General features: G+C 33.1%; 1 protein-coding gene across 1 annotated transcript; it reads left to right on the forward strand.

Annotated features, from left to right (window-relative positions):
- The first annotated feature begins 1,263 nt into the window (after window positions 1–1,263).
- LOC144969466 (uncharacterized) lies at window positions 1,264–19,319 on the forward strand. Its single transcript, XM_078908590.1, has 9 exons — window positions 1,264–1,672; window positions 4,624–4,739; window positions 8,935–9,031; window positions 10,866–10,972; window positions 11,537–11,610; window positions 12,582–12,668; window positions 14,080–14,297; window positions 16,619–16,693; window positions 18,197–19,319. The coding sequence occupies exons 1-9, from the start codon at window positions 1,361–1,363 to the stop codon at window positions 18,920–18,922; spliced, it is 1,812 nt and encodes a 603-aa protein (XP_078764716.1). The 5' UTR covers window positions 1,264–1,360; the 3' UTR covers window positions 18,923–19,319.

A 19,319-nucleotide genomic window follows, 5' to 3' on the forward strand; every position in this document is an offset into this window, starting at 1 on the left:
TAAATCATCATAGCACAAAAAAAAAATAAAAAAAAATTGTGTGACACCATTGGAAGCTGCTGTCGTTTTATGTATATAAAGAATTTATATATTACCCCTTGCTTTTGTTAAAGATGATTTCAGAGAAGTTGTAAATCATTGATTTCTATGATACAATTTCTCCATCAACCAATGATCGGGAAGGCGGGTATTTACTTTTGATGGAAAGTGCTTTGTCAATTGATCACAATCCTGTCCCAACCCCCCCCCCCCCCCCCCCCCGTCTCTCTCTCTCTCTCTCTCTCTCTCTCTCTCTCTCTCTCCCTCTCTCTCTCTCTCTCTCTCTCTCTCTCCCCCCCCTCTCTCTCTCCCTCTCTCTCCTCTTTCTCTATCTACCTATCTCTCTCTCCCCTCCCCCAATACACACACACACACACACACACACACACACGTCCTCATTCTCCTCTCTCCTTATCATTATCATTATTAGCAATCATTGTAATCTAACAAACGAGTGAACAAAGAATTAAGAAGAAGATAGCCCAACTATGATGATGATGATGATAATAATAATAATAATAATAATAATAATAATAATATAATAATAATAATAATAATAATAATAATAATAATAATAATAATAATATATAATAATAATATAATAATAATAATAATAATAATATAATAATAATAATAATAATAATAATAATAATAATAATAATTAATAATAATAATAATAATATATATATAATAATAATAATAATAATAATAATAATAATAATAATAATAATAATAATAATAATAATAATAATAATAATAATAATAATAATAATAATAATAATAATAATAAATTGATCTTTTATAGCACAATATCCACTATACGTGCTCAATGCGCTTTGATACCTGTCGCCTCGAGAGGACTTTCACGTCTCCTTGTATCGCTGTCTCCGGTTATGGTTTTTTTTTTTTAAAGAAATCATTCCGTTTTACCAAATTAGCGGATATTTGGACGAAACCGACGTGCACTTATTTGCATATAATCCTACACGTTGGACGAAACGGTAACAAGGTGAACAAATTAGCAGGTCAGATAACCAGTCCCAATTATGGGCCTGATTTAATATTGTTGCAATGGACAATATTTTGCGTCGGTTTGAGAGTATCTCCATTACAACAATTAGTAAACACAAATCAGCCGATATGCATTTAGGCGAGCACCACTGTATTATTACGACAACAATTTTGTTTTCATTCTTGCTCTTGATATCCTTACTTTCGATTTCTGCATCTATAATATCCGGTCTAAACAAGAACAAGGAATAATTGAAGGAGGCTGTGATCTTTTTATTTTCATATAGAGTATTTACAATAATAATAGTCAATGGAGGGACCTGAATCAAAACCACAGGAGGAGGAGGATCTCGATTGCAAACCTGAAATAGATGGTCTTAGTTTCAAACCTCTAAAGGAGGATTCTCTAATAAACTCTCAAGTGGAGGATTGTAAACTCAATCTTCAGAATCAGGAGCATCCTGAATCTGAGGATGAGGGTCCTAAACTCGATTCTCAGATGAAGACGAAACCGACTCAAGATAAAACCAATAATAAATGGAAATTCCAATGCGACTTTTGTACACGGTCATTCAAACGGAAGGACCGACTTGATACCCATTTGAAAGTTCACACGGGAGACGTAAGTTTTCACCATCATTGAATTAGGCAGTCTAGTGAGCAGCAGCAGTGGCAGTCAAATTTTGACCCAACTCGCCCATTGGAAAGTTGTGACTGGAAATTGCCGTTCGCGTTTTGGGGGGTTCAATTAAAGATGCATAACTTCGTTATAAAGAGGAATATCGCAGATATTTTGGTATCATTATTTTCGTCTTTCAATTTCCTTTTAAATGGTGCCAATTAAGGAAAAATCCATTAATAATTCCAGAAGTTATATGAAGTTAAAATTTGGCAATTTTCAAATGCATTTATTTTTTTATTTACCGCGTGTGTTTTTAAAATTTAAACGCTTGTTTTTAGAATAACATCTAAACTTTATTCATGCCAAATTTCAGGGCTCTATATCGATGCGCAGACACCTTTTAACTCTGCGCCGATATGCCATGTTTACATTATCTTCTCATCATCGCTGCCGGGGGATATCGATATTCATATCAATATTTTAAATTTAGTTATGTATTATGTTAAATTTAGTCCATAATATTTTCAGTACTATTATTTACTATGTTTTTATTTTGAATACATACATTCCAACTTCCATTTATAGGCATTTTAATTTTATAGTTTTTGTTTTAAAAGTTCGTATATTTCTTCTCTTTGTGAAATCCGATATTAATAATATCGATATTTCAAAAATACCAATTGCTTTAATTTAATTTTATTTTACTTTGCCATCAAGTCATGAAATTTCTTTCCCATATGTTTAGATATGTTTATCATTTGTATCCATATTTGAAAGGCCTTAGCCTTAATAATTTTTATGGTAAGAAGTTCTATTAGTTTTGACACCCCCATACATTGAGAGAGAAAAGGGGGGAGGGGGAAGATAAAATCATATTAATTGTCAGTTCAAATGATGTAATAGCAATAAACCCAAAGTGGTTCAGCAGAATTTTTTAAAGTATTAAAAGCCAGAACTTTCCTTCTAATTATAATAGGGAATCTGTTTCAATTTATTTGAACTTTTTCAATCTACCATTTTATTTATATGCAATTAAATTGCCATAGGTAAAAATAAACTCATTATGTCATTACACAACATGTTTATATCTTTTCATTTAAATACTCTCAAACCATTTTTTATTCTCTATGTATTAATTAAAATAGGGTAATTATTTACAATTGTTTCAGTGAGATATTGGGGATAAATCCAGAAGTGATATAGCAAATTGTTTCTCACGTCTAGCCGAGTTTTTGATTATGTAACTTATTATGTAATAATGTGTTAATTTCAAATGTTTATCTTCCTCTTTATTAATGTAAATGCATTGTCCTCGATAAGACGAACATTTTGGTATACAATATATAATAAGAACTCCATATTGACTGTTTTAACCATTTTTTATTAACATCACGCGTTTTCGGTCACAACTTTGCAATGGTAATTTTGGGCTAAAAATCGGTCTGAAATTTCAGACTTTGAACTGCCGTAACTACATTTCTAATCAAGATAGAAACAAAATTCAAACTGTTTTGTAATCTGTGTTGCCAGCTCTTTCATATGACATTGGTTTCAAGTGTGTGAGGTTAATTTAGAATTTCTATTAAACTCCCTAATCATTGTCATTGACATTCTGATTCTGATTCTTGACTTGTGTACCAATCTAGAACCAGCAGCCAACTTCTACTGTATTAATTGCCACGCATCGTGTCCAGGTTTAGTTTTCTGGTTATAGTAATTATTCGTACATAAATTATCATTAGGCAAGTGGCAGATGTCAATTGTGATATTACATACAAAGATTTTCATCGGTTCGTATTGTGCTTCGACTTCGACCTAGTGCCTAGTGGCTTAGTTTAGAACTAGGCCTAGTCACTTTGTTAAAAAGAAATAATGGATATAGGGCTACTGATTTTAGTAGGAATACTTTGGTAAAAATTCATATTGGATTGAGCTCAATGAAACCTTGTATTTTTATATTTTCAAATAGAAATATAAAAATGGTGGCGTTTTTATGCACCTCCGTTCGAGGTGTACAAAACGCACCGTTTTTATGCACCTCTATTGGAGGTGGTACAAAAACACACAGTTTTTATGCACCTCCGTTGGCGGTGATGGTAAATTAATGAAAATGTTGTGGCATACGTCCATGAGGTTTAAATAGTTTTAGATTGTAGTTTAGCACACTGCTTAGTGATTACCGACGTATGTTTATAATTTATACAATGATTATAAATTAAAGAATAATAACAATAATTTAAAAAATCAAAAGTAAAAAGAAATATGGCACACAAATACTGCTCTAAATAAATAAATAATTGTAGAAAATTAAAATCGAAGTTTTTTTAAAAACATGATAAAAAGTTTATGAAAAACAAAAAAAGAAAGAAAAAAAAAATGATGTCTTTCTCAATAAAGTAAATTTTTTTTAAAATGTGTACAATGGGAATCGAACCCAGTACCTTCAAGGTTAGAGTCTGACACCTTGTCCACTGCACTACGGAGCCACCTGACTGTTCATCACATTTAAAAAGGTCTTTCTAAAACATTTTTTTAGCTTCAATGCAACTTCTATTTTCTGGTTTTATATTTCGATTTTTATAAATTATTATAATTTTTATATAGATTTATTAACAAAAACATCCTACAGCTGTCACAATACAACTCGCCATGTCCAAATACAGAAACACAATATCGCTGATGAAATTGGGTGGGATGCGCATGCGTGACGGAGGTGTATAAAAATGATCCATTAAGAGACACCGTCAATGGAGGTGCATAAAAACACTACGTATAAAAATTGTGCAACAAGATTTTAAACAATGGGTACTGATTTATTTTTGAAATACTCTAATTATTAAGAAAACAGAATTTCAAATCATTTTCATTTAACCTAAGATTAAATATTTGAATACCTGATTAGCCTTTTAGTTTTGTGAATTTTATATTTTTATTTTGTCTCTATTGTCCAGCGCCCTTACATCTGTGGTGTCCCTGGTTGTTACAGCTCTTACACAAGATTACAACATTTACAAAGGCATATTGAGAGAGTCCACTTTGGACATAACACTGTTGAAGCTAAATTAGAGTAAGTACGGTCATTCTCTGAGTTAACTCACTCAATCCTAGAGATTTTTACTACTTTTCAAAATTGGAAAAAAATGTATTAAAAATAAGCATGTGCAGAGATAGTTTTATTTAACTACCATTAACATGCAAAAACTAAAAACATTAGCTTTGATACTACGCCTATAATTTGTCTCAGAAAAATGTAATAAATAGGCATGGGGTAAAAGTAACCTGGGTAAACTACGGATAAAGTCGGTGTTAGGGTTGAGTGAGTTAAGCAAATGTTTTATGAAAAGTGTTAAAAAGAAAAGGGTGTCTGATATAATTTTTAATGATTTTTAAAAATGATTTTTTTGTAATGATAGAAGAAAAATATTTTAGATATCTTTCCACCAACCAATCCCATCAACTCACAGTGGTAATTGTTCAAGTTTATTTCAACGTCTTTATCTGCAAAAGGAGGATTGCCCATCACTGCAAATTTTATACAATTATATGGTGATTTTACCCATTATTGTGTTATTGAGTTGAAAGATAAATGTTTAATAGTTGACCAAATTTGTTGTTGGTAATATTAATATCTAGGATTTCTGGTGGAGAGTGTACCATTCTTTGATGGTTCTAGTTCTTGGGAAGAAACTGTTTTTATATTTGTTGGTTCTGTGTGTTGGGGTTGTAAACTTACTGCTATGATAATTTCTTGTGGATATACAGTGTTGTTTTGTGAAATACTGTGGTAGAGTTACTGCTGTTTTGTTGGAATGTACTGGTCTGTGTAGAAGTTGGAGGCGTTTTTCTTTCCGCCTACTTTCCAGTTTCAGGGCCTCAGTATAATGCAAGTGTTGTATTAGTAACATGGTAATACTTATAGTGGTAGTAGAAATAGTAGTAATGGTGGTAGTGGTAGGAGATGTAATAGTTGTTGTTGTTGTTGTTGTTGTTGAAAGCAAGGGTATATTTTAATTTATTCTAAAGTTGTTGTTGTTGTAGTAAAATTAGTGGTAGTGATAGTTGTAGCAGAGGGTAAGTAAGTCAGTGAATCTTAAGTCCATAATGTATGCAAAACACCCAATAAAAACATTTAAATGAGCTGTTTATTAACAGGATTGGGTTAGCAGTAGCAGGATCACCAATATCAATTGAGTTGGTCAATACCAAAGACAGATTCCAAACCCACAGAAATAGGCTTCTGTGTAGATGAGTGAGACACTCACAATATTGCATTATGTCGATGGCAATAATATTGCAACTTCAAATATTTTATTTGACAGCAAGGCTGTATGAAGTGGTGAACTGAAGAGATTATTGAAAATTAGTGATTTTGGTGTTCGAGAATGGGATTGATCTAAACCGAATAATAGATAATGACTTTTTTATGCTCAAAATCCCCCTCAAACATCAATGAAAACAATATTAAATGGTCATGATATACTCAAATTATGGATAGAGGGTGATAGCAAAGGTAAACTTTCCTTTTTTTTCAAAGTTGTTGAAAATCGAAGTTGACAATTGAGACAAGATTTCTATTTTAAAATAAAAAATTGAGCTTTTATAAAGAGCAATATCCATAAAATGTGCTTCATGCGCTTTACAAGAGGTTGAAACCAACTGCAACATTTAATATTTAGGAAGAAACATGACGCCTGTCAGGCGCTATTACATGTCTTTTTTTTTTCAGAAGAAATATGGCTGGTACCTCATTTTACATCTGAGATTGGTGAGAGAATTTGAGTAAAAATCAAAAGCCCTTTTCCATGGGCTCAACTCTGCACTGCTTGCAGTGTGACTTGAACCAGGGACCTACGGGTCTGAACACGAGTGTCACACCACAAGACTAGATGCATTCATACACATTCGCTTTTATCTTTCCAGATTTAAGAAGAAGTCTTTATCTTATTGTACGTTCTGTGTTGTAGCTTTTATAACAGGGTGTCCAACGAGGTCGGATAAAGTCGGATTTTTTACCTTAAGGTCGGATTGGTAGGAAAAAGTCTGATAATTGCACCCGAGGTCGGATTTTTTTGCCGTGTCAAGCATTTTCCTCAAAACCACAAAATCACCATTATGTCTTATGTCATATTTTGACACATATGCTCAGTCTCTTGAAATTTGGTGACGGTCCCGTTTTTATGACGTCGGGCCAGACAGAATGGCACCAGATGTCACAATTGATACAGAAGACCAGTGGTGTTCTTTGATTAGCTGGTTGATGGTTGATTGGGAAGGGAAGGACAAATGGGTCTGGATTTTTTTCTCCGTTGTAGGTACCTATTGCCTTTTTAATACCCCTCTCTCTCTCTTCTCTCTCTCTCTCTCTCTCTCTCTCTCTCTCTCTCTCTCTCTCTCTCTCTCTCTCTCTCTTCTTTCTCTCTCTCTTCTCTCTCTCTCTCTCTCTCTCTCTCTCCTCTTCTCTCTCCTCTCTCTCTCTCTTCTTTATAATCATCTGGTTATACAGAGATAATAATATATTATTAGAATAAAGCAATGGTGATTGGCTTAAATTACTCTTCTTTCTTTTTACCTTTGGGCTATGGCTTTAAATTTGAGAGATTATTGGGTTGTATATTTAAGCTGAATAACCACTATGTTTCGGTAACAAAGATATTGTAGCCTGCTTTATGAAGTAAAAATCAAAACAAAGCAACACTTTCTAGCCTTTTATTTGAATAGCATTGTAGGCCTTTTACATATGGAAAGGACAATTCATTAAATGTTTACAAAAAGTAAATTTATGTCTAATAATAAGAATGGATTTATACTACTTATAGTAATATATTAAATAATAATAATACAAAACTATGTTCCTGTTATTTTTACACTTTGCTTGTGTTTGATCTATAGACGGAGACATTTTCCTCCTTTTTGACAAATTGCTATTATCATCACTGAATAAAAAACACTCACCAAAACCACTACATCAACATCTCTACCACCACTACTATTACAACCACCACCACCACTACTACTACAAATAACACCACATCATCCCTACCACCACTACTACTACAACTACCACCACATCATCATTCCTACCACAACTACTACAACCACCACCACACAATAATCTCTAAGACCACCGCTACTACAACCACTACCACATCATCAACCCTACTACAACCACCACCAAAGCATCGTTCCTACCATCACTACTACTACAACCACCATCACATCATCATCTCTAAGACCACACTACTACTACAATCACCACCACATCATCATCCCTACCACCACTACCACATCATCCCTACCTCCACTCCTACTACAACCACCACCACACCATCATCACTAGCACCACTACTACTACAAATAACACCACATCATCCCGACCACCACTACTACTACAACCACCACCACATCATAAACCCTACTACCACTACTACAACCACCACCACATCATCATCCCTACCCCCACTACTACTACAACAACCACCACATCATCATTCCTACCACAGCTACTACAACCACCACCACACAATCATCCATACGACCACTACTACTACTACAATCACTACTACCACATCATCCCTATCACCACTACTACTACAACCATCACATCATCATCCCTACTACAACCACCAAATGTTTAAATTACACTTTCAACTTTTGAAATTCCACCGAGTCTGTCAGAAATTGCTGCAAGACAAATTTTGGATCGCATCTCAGTAAATTTGAGTGAAATTCAAATTTATAGGTTATGGTCGCCCAGATGGGTCATGATCTTCACGATGAAAAATTTCCTCCTTTTTTGTGACCAGTCATTCTCACCCCTGCTTTTAAATTGCTTGGTAGGATTTTTTTGGGGGGAGGTAGGATTTTTAAGTCTGATAATCTGCTGGACACCCTTTATAATCTATTCATGTTTTATCAAGAGATATTATAATTCATTATGTTTTTCAAGGAATATTATGATTCATTCATGTTTTATCAAGAGATGTTATAATTCATTCATGTTTTATCAAGAAATATAATAATTCATTTGTGTTTTATCTTGGGATATTATAATCTATTTATGTTTTATCAAGGGATATTATAATCTAATCATGTTTTATCAAGGGATATTATAATCGGTTCATGTTGCATCAAGAGATATTATAGTCTAATCTTGTTTTATCAAGAGATGTTATAATCTAATAATGTTTTATCAAGACATGTTGTAATCTATTTATGTTTTTATCAAGAAATATTATAATTTATTGCCTTTTTACCATTTCCAGATGTCCTAGTTGTGATGCTTTTTTGGCCAATCCAGAGTGTTTAAAAAGACATATACAACGGTTCCACTCAGGACCTCCTCAAGGCAAAGTATTTAAGGTGGGTGTTTAAAGCTTTTTAAAAAAAATGATAAAGATACTTTGTATGATGATTAGACACAAAGAAAAAAAGGATGTTGTGGTATCAGAAAAGACAATGGAAAAAATAATTTCAAAATGGTTGTGTCCAGCTGTCTTTATATTTATTTTTTTTTTAAAAGGTTATTTTTGTGTTTATTTAAAAGTCTGATTGTATTAGGACAAAGCCTTCTTTAACTTGTTACCTGACACTTTGCTAAAATTTTGTGAATATTCATGGTCATGATCACCTATAAGTGGAAAGGGAGTTGTTGTTAATAGTGCTCAGGGAAACATCTCATCCTATTAGTTGAACTATTGAATGCAACTCATTGTTCATTTTATTTTGGTGGTCATCGTCTTGTCTTGTGATGTCATTTCTTGGTCAGTTTCAGGATGTAGGTTTACAAAGGATACAATTAGAGACATTTGGATTTAAACTTGTGACCTTGTGATCTGCAGGGGATTGAATTACTGCAACACCATCGATCCACTATTTTGTACTTTGAAATAAATTGAAACACAAAAACAAAACAAAAATAGAAGAGAAGATTAGTGACATTGCCTCATAAGGCGATAAGATTCGTGACATAAAGTTTAAAACAGATGAGAAAACAGTGGAAACCAATGAGCTATTCTGTGACTTTTTTATTTTTTCTGGTTTGTTTCTTGTTTATATTTTTCATATATTTTTTTTTTCTTTGCTATCATTTGATGTCTTATTGGATGTGATAATTCAATCCTTATTTGTTACTCCCATTTTACTTAAACTTTTGCAGCTATGTGGTCTTGTGGTATGACACTTGCTTTCGGATCAGAAGGTCCAGGGTTCGAGCCTCGCATTCGGCGCCTAGTTGAGTCCTTGGAGAAGGTTCTTTACTCACATTCTCTCACCTTACTCAGGTGTAAAATGAGTACCTGGCCATTAACAGCGTTGTCTGTGTCCGAAAAATTGTAATGTTGTCTAAGAGGCATCATGTCCCGTCCTACATATTAAATGTTGCTGTTGACCAGGGACCCCTTGTAAAGCGCTTTGAGCACATTTAGTGGATATTGCGTTATATAAAGCTGAATTTTAATTAATTTTATTGAAAACTTTTCTCCTTCATGCTCTGGTCCATACAATTATAGAGGTAAACATACATATTCTCATAAGGAAATTAATTGTTTTCTTTACTTTAAAAAAAAAAATTGAATAATGGATAATCATAAATATATTTGCTGTTGTATATTTTTAAAATCATTTTTATTTATAATTGTCTTGAGTGGATATGTGGAAGGTTTTTTATGCTAATTCTAATTGACAACGTCAAATTCTAGAGCCCCTCTCATTTATTGTATTGACATATGTAAAATTAAAAGTGACACTTGTGAGGGGAATATGAATCAGGAATAAAGCTAAATCTAAAAAATAACTAACAATTTTTTTTAAAAAATTGATCAGGTTTGTATCTTTGAAAAAGAATTAAGATTATGATTGCTGTCTAAAAATTTACAAGAGTGTGTAAATAGTAGTACTCCACAGCCATAAGGCCCATGACACTGGTTACACTGGTAGTTTCAATTGCTTTTTTGCCCTTTGGATAGGACACTGGTCTATTGCAAAATGTTCTCTATCAGATCTGATAGACCTAACTTAGCAATCAAATTGAAAGTGGGACAGATTGAAAACCTGACAGCTATAATGTGAGTTAAGAATTCCACCAATTAGGCTATTGGAACCCTCAAAAGATTGCAAAAGAATTTGCATCTTAACATAAGAAATAAAGAATATATTATTTTGACATGTCATATCCATTTCGTTCATTCGTCTATAGTGTCCAGAGGAAGGATGCAATGTGGTTTTTCGCAAAAAGAGTCAACTGATTACTCATCGGGAACAAGACCATGCTTTCAGTTCCCCTAATGCTGCCCGTTGCCACAAGTAAACAAGCTTTCTGGGTTTTTTAAATGCCTATCAATTATATCATAAGTGTACTACGGGTTTTGTTTACTTATTACTAGGCAGTTTTAAAAGAGAAAAAAGGAAAGGATGAAAATAACAATGCACGAAAATTGTTGGATTTAAAAAAAAAAGGTTCTTACTTTTTAAAAATAAGATGATCATCAGTGATAAGAACCTCATTGATTGTTGTTTTTATTATTATTATTATTTTTATTATTATTATTATTATTATTATTATTATTATTATTATTATTATTATTATTATTGTTATTTTTTTTTATTATTATTATTATTATTATTATTATTATTATTATTATTATTATTATTATTATTATTATTATTATTATTATTATTATTATTATCATTATCATTTATTATTATTATTATTATCATTATCATTTATTATTATTATCATCATCATTATCATTTATTATTATTGTTGTTGAGGTCGTTGTAGTTATTTTATTTCTTTAATCATACTGAAAATTATTGTATTTTGTAAGTTATTCTCTCTTGTTTTCAAAGAATGCTTGTATTTTCCAGGTGTCCATATGAAGGGTGTGGTAAAAGTTTCCCCTTCCCTACAGTTTTAAGACGACACATGAAAGTTCATCAAGGTAAAAAGTCTTGCTAGTTTGATTCAATCCTGATTGTGTATTTTGTGCTCATGGGAGTATAAATTGAAATTAATCTGTTAGTCTAAAAAAAAAAAAAAAAATTTGCATAAACTGTTATAATGAAACTCTTCTATCTGATTAAAATTTTACAAATAATGTATTTCATCTCTTACAGAGCTATCAACTGTACTCCAAAAAGGCGTATTTTTACGCTTTTAAAATAAAATTACACTTTTTTGCTTTTTTTTGTCATCATCAAGGTCGTGTGGGTGATTTAAGCGATTTTTTTCTTCGTGCGGAATTTCGTCTGATTGAAAACGGAAGAAAGCTGCATTTTCAACATCCCTTTCTGGCTTTTCTTGTTTTCTGAAACCTAAACCAGAAGCTTTATTTGGGCAGAAGTAACTTTTACAAATTTATTATGGAGAGAAATCTTCCAATGGCGATTGAAGATGGTTGTTGTGATATATGTATATTGATAATGCCTTGGTTTTGAACAATTACACCTTTGCCTTCAAAATTTCACGCTTTTTTCAGTCAAAATTACACCTTTTATTCAGTTTCGGGTTGGCAGTTCTGCTCTTACTCAGTATGTCCAAACTCTGTCTCATTTCAAGACTTAGATGCAACTTTGAATCATATCCTCAGAACCACCGTACGACTATTCATCTGTATGAAAAGGGATGAATGTCTATTTTGTGCAGGCGTTAAGTTTGAATTTTGCAAATGTATCAATTGTTTGGAAGTCTTGTGGGATTCTTCCTGACACATAGGACTTTACGAACAGACTTCATGTAAAGCATTGACCTTTTCTCTATTTCTAAATGCGTAGTGTAGGATGCTGAAGTGAAATGGAAGTCTGGTTTCAGTCTGTTTCATTTTGAATTACCCTCAATAAATGTTTAGTCACGTTTTTTAAATAAGTTAGATTTAGTTAATAACTCTTCAGTTATTCCCATTTCTTTTTTCAGGCTATGATTGTGACATAGAGGGCTGTGGAGAGGTCTTTGAAACATACATAAAATTAAGAAAGCACAAAGCAGTAGATCATGGACCTGGTAAGCATATATTGTCTCAATTGTTAATCACAAAGCAGTAGATCATGGACCTGGTAAGCATATATTGTCTCAATTGTTAATCACAAAGCAGTAGATCATGGACCTGGTAAGCATATATTGTCTCAATTGTTTATTTAATTATTTAGAATCATATCATTTATTTATTTATATTTTAATTAACATTTTCATATTTTACAATTGAAGAGTGTCTCACAACTAAAGGGGCGGATGTTGATCTTTGGTGTAGACAGGGCTTCTTTTTTTTTTTCTTCATCTTTTGCTCCCTTTTCACCCAACATTGATTGGATAACTTATCCCTGCGCCAACCCTTCTGCTTTTGGCGGAATAATTCCTATTTTCACTCTTCCTTTTTTTCCACTATTCCGCCATTGTCTCTAAAATTCCGATTTTCAAAAAACGATGATAATGGAAAGAAGAAAAAAATAGGGGGGGAGGGGGTTAAAAGGGTGATTAAAAAAAAAATTTTATGATTGCCAAAAGGGAGCTAAGTAGGGAAATGAACTGCACTCCTTTCCCCCTTCCCCAGTCCATTACCTAACATATGAGATATATAGTGTTGCCAGCTGTGTCTGAATACTGTCTTTGTGTGTTTGGTGGCAAAGTTGGTGGTACTTTTGTTACAGACTTATCCATTGTTAAAAGATTCCTATTTTTTTGGTCTCAAATTCTTATATTCTGACGTTTTGATACCACTTTTGGAATATGAAGGGTTGGTAGGTCTGGATAACTGGGTCTCTCTGATATGGTGGAAAGTACTTTTGTGACGGCTTTCATCTTAACCAAAGGGAAGCAAGTAATAGGCTATAGAAACTGGAATAGACTCTGGCTACATGTGCTTTATGGGTCTGAAGGACCGCTTGTCTACAGCAAGAACTGCCAAACAACTGCCATCATGATAATTCTATCAAAGTATATTGACCACCATAAAACCCATTATTATTTTTCTACGATTATTTTTTTTTTTTAAAATTCCATTTGTTTCCCTTTATCAATGCTGATGGTTTTCCTCGGATCCACGGAAATCCGCGATTTTGGTTTCAGATGAGGAATTTCCTCATTTAAAAAATTGTCATTTCCCTCAAAAACTGACATTTGCCTCAATCAAATTTTCTGGCTTTGAGAGATTTCATGTGTGGAGGAACAAATTGGTGCAGCTTCCCCACTATCCAGAAGATAGCTAGAGTAGTTTTAACATCTCAATGGCTCTAAAAGTGGGGGTTAGTGAAGTAAACATGTGGCGTAAAGAAAACCATTCATAATTTTCCTCCTTTTTCCCTTTTTGTCACCATCAGCACTGCTATATAAAACTTGATGTGCCCAAGGTAGAACTCAAAATAAAATACTTGCTCATGTATTGTATTTATACATATTCATTTTTCTTTTTCACCAGATCTTGTTTGCAGGCAGTGTCAAGCTGAATTCAAGACAAGACAAACTCTAGTCCAACACCTTAAAACCCATTTGTTTGTAAAAGAAGTGTTTGGATGTACTGAAACAGGTTGCGACAGGACCTTCCTTTACAAGAAAAATCTCAAACAGCATATCCGTGCATATCACCTTGGGGAAAGGGTGTTCACGAGAAAGAAAGTCCCAAAAGATTTGTCACAGGTATAGGCTTGTGAATCTAACTTTCTCCTACTCATATGAATGGGCAATTGATAAGATAAGATAAGATATACTTTATTGATCCTGAATGGAAATTATTATAATGTTACACATCATTCATCGTTATATTAGCACAGATTTATACACTGTCATGAACTTATTGATGAAAATGCGTAGCTAATTAAAAGCAAAATAAACATCAAATATAATAAAATAAGATAAAATATCCATAAAATTTACAGCAGTTACAAGCAAATTGAACAAATTTTCTTCAATTTTTATTTATATTCAAGGTAATAGAGTTAAGCTTTTTATATATTCCATTTTAAGAGAGAAAAATTGTGACTAAAGTTAGCGAAAATTTCACTATTTGAATATTGTTTGTAAATATTACAAACGTTTAAAATGAAATCTTGAAAGGTAAAATTATACAAGTTGAGGTAACATTTTAAAAACAAAATTGAGCTTTTATTTAGTACATTGTCCAATAAATGTTCTCAAATCGCTTCGCAAGGGTCCCAAGCCAACAGCAACATTTAACATGTAGGACAAGGATCTATTGCAAGTTTTTCTCTTTTTTTTCAACACAGACAACACTTTTACTGACCAGGAACTCATTTTACACTGAGTGTGGTGAGGGAATGTGAGTAAAGAGCTTTTTCCAAGGACTCAACTTTGCAACACATACAGTGAGAGGGACCCCCATGTCCGAAGGCGAATGTCATATATACCACAAGACTACAAAGCTGTTAAGACTTTGGGTAGAATCTACTGTCACACAGGCTAATTGGATTCAATAGTCTGATGTCACGTCGCCCAGCAACGGTGGCCATCGTGGTTCTAAACAAAGAAAATCTGTACTTTTTATTCTTCATGCTGGCTATAACTTTTCATATGTCTTGTGATCAGAATGTGTAAAAGTCAAAACATGATCAGATTTATAATGTTTTTTTTCCTCTGGATACACTTTTATGCTCGTCTGAGAAATATTTCATAAGGGCGTCCGCCATTGTTCTGATAATTAAGTTACCATGCGTCATTACGAGGGAAGTGACGTTATGACTGTTGAAGCGTATTGAGTTGACAGTATAAGCAAATTGTCCAAGCAATGCTCAGCAACTACTCCTTCATTAAATAAGAATATCTAAACTAGAGCATGGGGGTGTGATCAAGTCAGTACTGTAGGGAATTGAGAACTTGAGTAAAGACCTTCAAAGTTTGGGACTTTTGAGTGTCTGGTTTAAAAACAGTATTTATTATTTAAAAGGTAATTTTCATTAATAGACTCTGACGCTGATATGACCTTAATGTGTTGCAAGTGCCGTAAAACCCTTAAAAACAAAACATCAGTAATAGTAATAGACACGGATTTAATCAAAATAAAAGATTCATGATTTATCTTTGAGACTTTTTATTTAATTTTTTTTTTTTTTGAATTATAGAAACTCTTGTTTCATATTTTTACATGGAGCCCCAGACAAATAAATGGACAAAACTGATTTGATTTGAATTTTAGAATTCATTTATTTTCTGATGTTTAACTGCTTTTTATGACTGAGTTAAAATGAACGAATTATGCAATGCATTTTGATAAGTCAAATGAGTCTTGATTTTCAAGGTGGTCACATGACCAGAAGTATAATCCTATGATTAGGATGGTTGTTGCTGATAAGTCTCATCTTTTGCTGCACAAATTTGCTTCCGAGTTTTTTTTAAATTATAAAATGAGATAGAAATTGACTAAAATTGGTCTATCAGTTTTATTAGTATGAATAAATGCATTCTGAAATAAGTCCATCAGTTTTATTAGTATGAATGGATGCATTCTGAAATAAGTCCATCAGTTTTATTAGTATGAATAGATGCATTCTGAAATAAGTCTATCAGTTTTATTAGTATGAATGGATGCATTCTGAAATAAGTCAATATCAGTTTTATTAGTATGAATAGATGCATTCTGAAATAAGTCCATCAGTTTTATTAGTATGAATAGATGCATTCTGAAATAAGTCCATCAGTTTTATTAGTATGAATGGATGCATTCTGAAATAAGAATATTCATCTTTGTCTGAATACAGTAGGAATAAGACTAAGACAGCGAGCAAATGAGTGCCTGGCAAATTAACAGAGTTGTCTTTGTCGAATAAAATGATAATATTACTTTACATGCATCCTGTCTTATCCTGCATTTTATATAATGTATACATGTCCAAGTTTTTAAAATGCTCAAATGCTACTTTCTTTTTCAATAACTTTGAAATTTCATTAAGTTAAGTCAATAACAGCATTAAATGTTTAATCCTTGTTAATTTATATCTTTACAGAAGACTCCCAAACCAAGATTAGGTCCAAAGAAAAGCTCAGCAGGATTGATATGTGGCGTAAATGACGGAGGAAAGGTAAACTAAATCTTTGTCTGGTTTTCTTTCAAAAGGGAAGCAAATGATTACAATTCGCATTCAAAATCTTTTACCCATTTAGCGGTATCTCAATTGAAATAGAGTTCTGAAAATTTCATGTTTTATATGTTGACATATTTATCAGATATTGGTAACTTTATCGTCTTCACAGAGAGTTCAAATGTGTGCATAATACATTATCAATTCAGTTTTCAGGATGAAAATCCCTCTCGAAAATATTTTTCACTAAGGTTTGCTTTAAAAGTGCAGGACTGCAAAGTAAACTAGGGTAGGGTGATTTGATCATGACATATGGCTTGGAAATAAAAGCTATAACTTGTTGACACTCTGCCCTGTATAGGGAATGAGATAAGCGGAAGAGTAGCGTCCCTTGATTGGACGCCACTGGCGGAGAAGTTATTAGAGAGAGAACGTCAATATGTCTTTGCGCATGCGTCTCTCGTCCTCGCTTCCGTTGAAAGCAGCATGAGACACTTCACCGAAAGCGAGGACGAGAGAGACGCATACGCAAAACCATGTTGACGTTCTCTCTGTAAGGTGACGTCCAATCAAGGGACGCTGCTCTTCCGCTAATCTCATTCCCTATGGGCATCGAAAGATCAAATTTATTTTGATTTGTCACAAGGGTTGATTTTTAAAAAATCCTGCTCGGGTTTGAATCTTGGATTCTAAAAAAAAAAACGGAATAGAGATATATACTACTCAAACTTTGAAATTCTAATTCAAGCCATTACTATCTGTGACCTACCTAGCTAATGCTCTGAAAATTAGAAGATGATGATGATTAAATTTGTAATGTCGCGCTTTTAATTCTTCTTTTTAAATCATCTATCAATGTTGGTAATTGTATTTGATAAACTAGATCTTTTACAAACGCCTAAAGAAAAAAAAAACCACAAAGGGATAGGGGCGATCTTATGAATGGATAGTCATTCATGCCAGTGCTTCTTAATCCATTGTAATGAGACCAAAAACTAGAAGTGCCTAAATGAGCCAATAAGATGGAGAGAAAGATAAAGTGAGTAAATGTTACTCATATATAAGGGACCAACACAAAACAAATGTTGTTTACTTGAAGAAGGCCAAAGACCCATACGTCATTTGTTTTGTGTCGCTCCCTTATATATGATGAGTGACATTTACTCACTTTATCTTTCTCTCCATAGTAATGAGAGTTCATTAAACAGGTGTTGTTTAACCTCCAAATGCCAATGTCGCGGAGCCCCATCTTGTTAAATGATGAGTTTGTAGAATTATAAAAGATGTTTTCCATCATCTCATACAACTTCAGCATGATTAGTCTCATAGTCCCACTCATAGCTAAACTTATAATCAAAACTCAGATGCCATGGAATAAATGACAGATCTGTAACTGTCTTTTTGTTTATTTCTTATAGTCTCTAATTTTAAGGGACTTTTATTTATCCTTTTACCTAAATTTTACCACATGGTAGCTTATATTTTTATTTCTTTCACACTAAGGCAAAAAAACCAGAAACGCCACTCGACCTCTCAGTACCTTGTAATGATGAACAAGCACAAAACCCGAGTTGCAGTTTTGATGACATTTTACAGAAGTTTTACCCTCCGTCCAACTCGGAATCTTCATCGGATACAGATAGGGATTCTGTATCGGAACTTCACCAAACAGTAAACAGTATTATGGCAAAGGAAGAAAAGTTGTCAAACAGCATTGCAGAAGCTGAAGTACATAATCATCATCTATCCGAATGTGACAATGTAAAATGTGATCAAGAAAAAGATAAAAATGTGTCAGGAAATTGTTCTCCTATGCTTAGGCAAGGAGATAATTTTTCTGGAGATTTTTCGAATAACCAAGAAATAGACAATTTATTAGAAAGTTTCCCGACAACCTCTAGGCAGGACAAAGAAAGCTTGTCCAGCGATGTTCTCAGTAAACAAGAAAAGGATAATTTATCCGCTTATTTCCCTAATGTATATAATCAAGTAAAAGACAATTTGTCTGAAGGTGTTCTTGATACGCAGGAAAAAGATTATTTGTCTAGATGGTTCCCCACCATGTTCAGACAAGAAAAGAATTGTTTGACTAAATGTGTTCCTACAACTGAGATGCAAGAAAAAGATGATTTATCTGGATCTTTTCCAACCACATTCAGACAAGAAAGAGACAGTTTGTCTGGAATTGCCCTTGAAAACGATAAGAACAATAAAGATTACTTGTCTTGAGACATTCCTGTTAAATATAAAGAAAATGGCAATTGTGTTTCCCTACCGGAGTTCTTGATAACCAGGAAAATAATAGGTCTGGAAATGTACTTATAACATGGGGGAAAATGGGAAAATGTATAAAGGCTAAATTAATCTAGTTATTTAATTTCAATGATGTGATGGCAGAATGGTTTTCACAAGGCGTGATGACAGAAAATATAATAAATAGGTATGTAAATTGCTATGGTTTTACTTACTTCACACGTCAAACATAGCAAAATTCTACAAGTCAATAGACAGAACTGTGCTCTTATGTTGTTGAATATAACATTTTGAAGGCACATTATGTAAATATTGACGTTTACCTCAATATTTGTAGAACAAGAAATGAATAAAACCATAAGATTTTTGTCAA

This window comes from Berghia stephanieae, chromosome 1 (assembly GCF_034508935.2).
Source record: "Berghia stephanieae isolate SIO BIC M18660-M18661 chromosome 1, UCSD_Bste_1.3, whole genome shotgun sequence".
NCBI classification, from domain to species: Eukaryota; Metazoa; Mollusca; class Gastropoda; order Nudibranchia; family Aeolidiidae; genus Berghia; species Berghia stephanieae.

Coding starts and splice junctions, on each gene's coding strand:
- LOC144969466 (XM_078908590.1), top strand. CDS start 1,361: ATGGAGGGACCTGAATCAAAACCACAGGAGGAGGAGGATCTCGATTGC. Junction 1,673..4,623: donor TGAAAGTTCACACGGGAGAC/GTAAGTTTTCAC, acceptor TCTATTGTCCAG/CGCCCTTACATCTGTGGTGT. Junction 14,298..16,618: donor TCCCAAAAGATTTGTCACAG/GTATAGGCTTGT, acceptor ATATCTTTACAG/AAGACTCCCAAACCAAGATT.